The sequence below is a fragment of the Empidonax traillii genome, unplaced genomic scaffold (genome assembly GCF_003031625.1).
Source record: "Empidonax traillii isolate 1590-97213 ecotype Southwest subspecies unplaced genomic scaffold, ASM303162v1 scaffold4:size3804566, whole genome shotgun sequence".
In the NCBI taxonomy this organism is placed as follows: domain Eukaryota; kingdom Metazoa; phylum Chordata; class Aves; order Passeriformes; family Tyrannidae; genus Empidonax; species Empidonax traillii.
In genome coordinates, this window is record NW_020955197.1 from 349760 (window position 1) to 356138 (window position 6379).

At 41.9% G+C, this 6379-nt stretch overlaps 1 protein-coding gene across 1 annotated transcript; it reads left to right on the forward strand.

The window, feature by feature from the left end:
* The first annotated feature begins 463 nt into the window (after nucleotides 1-463).
* Nucleotides 464-1638, forward strand: LOC114073789. The gene has a single exon (XM_027911621.1). The coding sequence runs from the start codon at nucleotides 542-544 to the stop codon at nucleotides 1598-1600; it is 1059 nt and encodes a 352-aa protein (XP_027767422.1). The 5' UTR covers nucleotides 464-541; the 3' UTR covers nucleotides 1601-1638.
* The last annotated feature ends 4741 nt before the right edge of the window (nucleotides 1639-6379 follow it).

A 6379-nucleotide genomic window follows, 5' to 3' on the forward strand; every position in this document is an offset into this window, starting at 1 on the left:
TTTTATGATTTTGCAAATATAACTATATTGGTGCTCTTCTCTTGCAAGACTCCCCTTCCCAACATGTCTCTGGTGTTCCACTCCAGGTTACCTGTGCATTTTGGCCACCTCTTGGAAAACTCTCCTTCACAGGTTATGAAATTCAACCATTCCTCACAGTGCTGTCCGAAACTTTTCCTGGTTTCCTGCACACTCATGTGCCGAATTTCTGATGTTTGGTGACGGACCAACTTGCAACCTCGTTATTTTTCCACAGCCATGTATCCAGTAACTCAGATCTCATAGTTTGGTGGTGCCTTTCTCTCTTTGGGGGCAGCAGAGACTCTTGTAGAGGACAACCTCCACTTGCAGTGTTTTCCCAAGAGCTGCAGGGGTTGGACATCCCACTGTGACATCACTGGGTGGTGGAGGTGATAGTAATCCTAATAATCCTAGTAATGATCATAATCCTGGCAGTGGAGATAGATTGTGACATCGCATCCCTCACTCTACAAACTCAGATGCTGTCAGAGCCTGGGCCAGCCTGTGGTAACAAGCAGACATGGCCACAGGGAAGGAGTGGAGCTGCCCTATCTGCTGTGATGCTCCAGATGATGTTGCTCACGCGATGCCCTGTGGCCACCGGTTCTGCCTGGGCTGCATCCTACGTTGGGCAGAAAGAAATCCTGCCTGCCCACTCTGCAGAAGATCCATCTTGACTGTCAAGTTTTCTGACCATGGAGGAGACAACTACCTACACTGTGTCATCACACCTCCCAGAGAGTCACCAGCAACCAACAGCCAGGCAGGAGAATCTGCTGGAGGCCTGGCTGAAAACAACCCCCATGGCCTTCCAGCATCCCCTGCCTCTTCTCCACAGGGGATAACAGCCCCCACTGAACAGGATGCTGCAGGGCCAGAGGCTGTGGGTGGCATCCTGCCTGAGCTCTGGGCGGAACTTTTCCGAAGGCGGCGGAACCTCCTGGACCCTGTGCGGCCCTGGCTGTGCCAGGGGCTGGAGATGATATATGGGGGTGAGTGGTGGCAGGTAAAGAGTGCAGAAAGTGGCATCCTGCTCACCCTCTGTGTCTACGGTCCAGACAGGGAGGTCTTGATCCAAAGACTGGAGCCTCGTCTCCAGCAATACACTGCACCACTGGTCCACGGCATCCTCAATATCATTGCGACCCAGTGCAGCGAGGAGGTCCGAAGGCTTCGGCACTCCCGTTCTGCCAGGGAGGAGAATGAGATCCCTGTGGCCAGCTCCAGCCCCACTGATTCTCAGGGGGCTAGTCCTACCCTCAGCCAGGCCCCCAACAGTGGCATCACAGATTCCAGCATGGAGGAGGAAGCCGGCACATTGGAGGCTGCCACTGAGGGGCAACCCAGCTGCCCCCCATCTGAGTCCACTCCTGCACAGCAGCCGCAGCCCCAGGAGGAGCAGGGGGAGATGACAGCAGCTGCAGGTCCCTCTGCCCAGGAGAGCAGCCAGAGCCCCTCTGCTTCTGGCCAGGGCAGGGACCACTCACCCGCCACATCCCGGCATCTCCGAAAGAGGAGGAGCTCTGGGTCCTCAGACAGCACCCATTGTGGCAAGAGGCCTCACCACAGTCAGCAGTAGCAGGCCTGCAGCAAGTCCTTATGCAAGGAAAAGAAAATAAATTACTATTTCTATGACACAGTCTCTGGGTGCTGCTTCCTCCCCTTCTCCTGGAGCGTTTCCCTTTCTCAAAATGCCAAAGTGTCAACCAAGGGCCCCTGGAGCCTCAGGGCCATGTTGTTAGTGCTGCCTACCCCAGGTAATGCTGCTGCAGCCATGATGATGCAAAAAACTTCTGAGAAAGTGCTGGGATGATGCTTAGAGAGGACTCAAGAGTGAAAGGTTGGCCAGGCATTACTCAAGCAAGAAAGGAAAAGTCTTTTTATTATATTTTCAAAAGAAAAAATGAGAAAAACCTAGTCAGTGTCTTGCATATGCTCATATCTGTCACATGGAGGATTTTAAAAAGCTGTATTTTGTAATGGTTTTATTACAGAATTTATGTTTTACTGGTCCTGTGAATAAAGCACAGCTTACTGGAATTTAAGTTCTATATAACAAAAGTGTTGGCCGATACAAACCAAAGAAAAAGTGTGATTTCTGCTGCTATGCAATCATTCTGTGTTTTTATGTGACTGACGTAACTGCTGACATGAGCGTTCTGGCAATTAAGTATGCTAAAAACACTTTCTTTGGGTACAATGAACTCAGTTTAGCCATGCCTGGAGCTTTCTCCAGAAGCATTTCTATGACTGCACTGTGGCCTGCAGTAATTATTCCCAGACTCCCCAGACTACAAGATTTCCTTACAGATTTTCTCTACATGACCATATTTTATCCAGGCCCCTCCTTGAAGGGATCTCAGGAGCATCTCTGCCCCATCCAGAGACAAGAAGGATGAAACAAGCTTCCCTAGCATCTGCCACCAGTTTCCAACTGCTGGGTTGGGATAACCTACAGCATCTTAAATGGCACTGGACATCAATATTCAGCAGATTTCAACCAAATCCATGTCAAATTTGTTTGACCTGTCCATGCCGGTGCTGTCATCTGGAGTGGTTGGAGTCAGGAGTATTGATATTGTTCATCAGTATCACATCTCTATTAAAATGCTGTTTGAAAACAAATGGACAAAACACTCTTCAAAATGAGACAAGAAAAGGGAAGAAATCATTTCTCCTGGGATAGAAGTAATGTTGTCTGAATTGTGGTTATGGTATTGCAGGTTGCTTCTATTGAAGGTACTGTTCTTTATCCCCAAAATAAAACAGACTTACGTGAAACGAAGGCACAAGGTTACCTCTTATATGTTGGAAGACAGGACAGCAATGTTCCTGGTCATTCCTCCTCCAGGTACAGTTGTGTGACAGTAGTCATATTCAGGAGGCACTGTAAGGAGTAACATTCTTTAATAGCGAGCTGTGATAGATGCCATCTCTGTATTCAAATTAATCCCTGAAACATGAAATCCTGAAGACTCATTGTCAAAGCAGGTTGTATTCAATATAATCCAGGAGAAATTAATTTTAGCTTTCAAAATTATTTAGTTTATCCTTGAGGAAAAAGCACATTTCCTTAAGGCACTGTTGGAATCCTCTGGCTGAAAATGACTGTGTTCCCTAGTTTTTGCTGAGCTCCTACCTAATACCATTGCCTAAAGACTACATCTTTCATCATCAGCAGTGGTGGTTGTGGCAGCCAGAAGGGCATAGTTACGCTTGCTAAGTTTTTTCTTCCTCCTCAAAAGGCCACACTCCTCTTGCTCCATCCTTGCTGCTTTTGTCCCTGTTGATACATCACGAGCCTGTGACTATTTAGCAACTGGGACACCTGGGTCATTTACTTGTAAAATTAGGAAGATTTGGCCCTGGCAAAATCTAGAAGTAGGTTTTTAATTTATTTTGTATTCACAGTTTTTCCATCTGTCTTGACTATTGCTAGAAGCAGAATTATTGATTTCTGTAGTCTCAGTTCTATAGCACTTTTTTTGGTATCACAAATACTTTTTTGCTATCAAATATAAGCCAACAAATACAGTCGAGTATCCAGTGCCAAAAGAGCACATTGCATCTCAGATTTCTGTGCCCATGGTATCCAGGTTCACACTCTCATTTAGTCTGTTTTGTTTACCTCCCCAGAAATACCTAGTTTGCTCTAAGCAACTTGGTCTAGTGGGAGGGGATTTGGAAACGGATGAACTTTAAGGTCCCTTCCAACCCAAACTATTTGATGATTTTATGAATTTAACTTGCCAATCATAGAGTAACTTCTGCATCTACCATGGATTTATTCTGGTATTTTAAGAGGTAAATTTTATATGTTTTTCTTGACGTAGCATCAGTGTTACTGCATCCAAGGATACTTTCCCAAATACGATTTGACATAATATGTGTTTTGCATAAAAATATCAGCAGATTTCAAACAGGACATTTCTGTACAAAAACTTGAAAGTGCTCTCTTCACAGCGTTTCAGTGCAGGCAGAGGCAGGTAGTATGTTAATGTTGTTTACATAACAAAATAAGATTTGTGTACATATTGTTAACTCAGAATATCAAGTCCCTGAAGACTTTCATCCTTTCACTGCCCAATTCCTCATTCCACAAAATCCTGGAAGTCTAATTGAAAATATAGGCTTCTTCCCATGAAAACTGAAAACATGTTCCTTTAGTTTATTTGATGAACCATTGTCTTGTGATCTTGAAGTTTCTAGTCCTAATCCCTAAAAAGAAAACCAAGTATTTTTAGAATTTTACAATGTACACACAACAGTTGCAATGCTGCCTTTGATCTATAAGTGGCAGCATTTATTTGCTGGAGCCAGTAACATTTATAGCAGGAGGGATTTTTTACACTGATTCTGCAAATATAACAACTCAAAACCCTTTATTACATGTTTTGTTAAAGGCATTCTCAAATGACCTTTGTTCTACACTTGTAGGAAGATAGTGATGGAAAGTTTCTTCATCCATAAGTACATGTAGGAAAAACAAAGTAAGGATTGGGGTTTGGGAAGGAGATGTTTGGTATCAGAAGTCAGTTATTCACTGGGTTTTGCTTGGCTGTGCAGGATTATGGGTCCAATCACTTCTCACAATATTTTCTTCACCCTAAGACAAGCTCAACAATGGAGTTTCCGAGATATTTTTACATTATAATCATGGTATTAATTTTCAAAACCCAGCACTCTGGTAGAGTGGGAAAATGGCTTTCAAAACGTTATTTGCCTATCAGTCACTTTGAGCCCAAGTTTCCTCTGTTTCTGCCTCTGGTTTGTGTGGAATACCTCACTACTCAAAATACCCATGTTTTTGAAGGCAAGCAGATTATTTGAGGTGCAAGTTGCATACCTGTTCCAAAAGGTGTTGGTTTTGTTATAATGCATTAAGAGAAAATTGCAATACAGATGAGGAAAACAATTTCTTGCTCACACTCAAAGTGTAATTGTGCCTCTATAGTCACTCAGTAAGTTATTCTCTGAGTTTAGATCAAGCAGCAGTTTTATTTCAAGAATGAAAAGAAGAATGATTTCACATAATCTACCATTCATTTAATATTTTGTGTTATATTAATATTCCATAACATGTATAATACATAGCATGTCAGTAAGCTATATGTTTCAAAATATTGTAATGTAACATTTAAACACATTACAAGGAAGTTACTAAATTTTGTACGCAAATATCCGAATACAAGAGCATCAATGTATTTGTGCTATGTGTACTCCCTAACTGCAGAGGGCTGCAGAGTCGACTTGAAGTAGAAAGCTTATTTACATAAATGCTCCTCCTCCTCTTGTCACTCATAATGTCTGAATGAAATTAACATTTTAATCCTTGCCTGCATTTGAGTAACAAAAGAGATCTTCTCTAAAACTCTTCCCTTCAGAAGATGGTATATGTCCCTTGATAAAAGCCAGTGTAAATAGATGGAAAGAGCAGCCTTGACCTAGAAATGTGCTGTATTTGTTGGAAGGAGTAAGTTTAAGATCTTTTTTCTATTTTTATAAGTTTTCAAGTGACTGTTCCAGCACATATCCCTCATGGAGTTTTAATGTATGACTTCCGTAAAAGTAGCACTACCAAAACTTTCCTATGCCCTTCTGAATGACTGAAAGGCTTGCATACTCTGTTTTGTATTTGCATACTTGCTCCAGTATAAATGTTGAAAAATATGTCTGTCCTAGAAGATAGAAAGTAAATATTTTCTGTCCGGGATATGGCATGTGACTGCACTGATTTTAACTAGGAGGTCTAGAAGGGGCACACACACACATACACATATATATATATATAGATATAGTTATGTCTACATGTGTATATCCCTGCTAAGGTACATTTTAAGTGTGGTATTTTTAACATCGCTGTTTTACTTCTTATCTGCTTTAGTATACTCTCCTGCCTTTTGGTAATTTACATAAACATACAAAGTATATGAATAATGCATAAGACATTTTAAATGCAAGGTTTCCAGCTCCCACAGTGCAGTAGTGTATACAACAGTTTGATTGGCTCTGCTCTGTTTTTGTTACTGGCAATTTCTGGAAACACAATAGAGGCTGAAAAGGCTGACAGGAATGGACAATATTTATTTTGTGAGAAATATCTGTAGCCTTTTCAAGGCAATTGTATTGCAAACTTTTGTGTGTGATTGTCGTTTCTTGATTTTATACTTTTTCCCAGGGAAGAATGCATTAAAAGGTCTGTGATTGTTCTTTTGTAGATTGAATTAGATCTGTGGTTTAGATTTTTTGCTTTTGTCTTTGTTTTTGGTGGGATTTTTTTTAAGGATACTGCTGGATTTTTTCCCCTATTTGCATAAACATTAACGCAAGTTATAAATAAGAACTACCAGATTTCTTA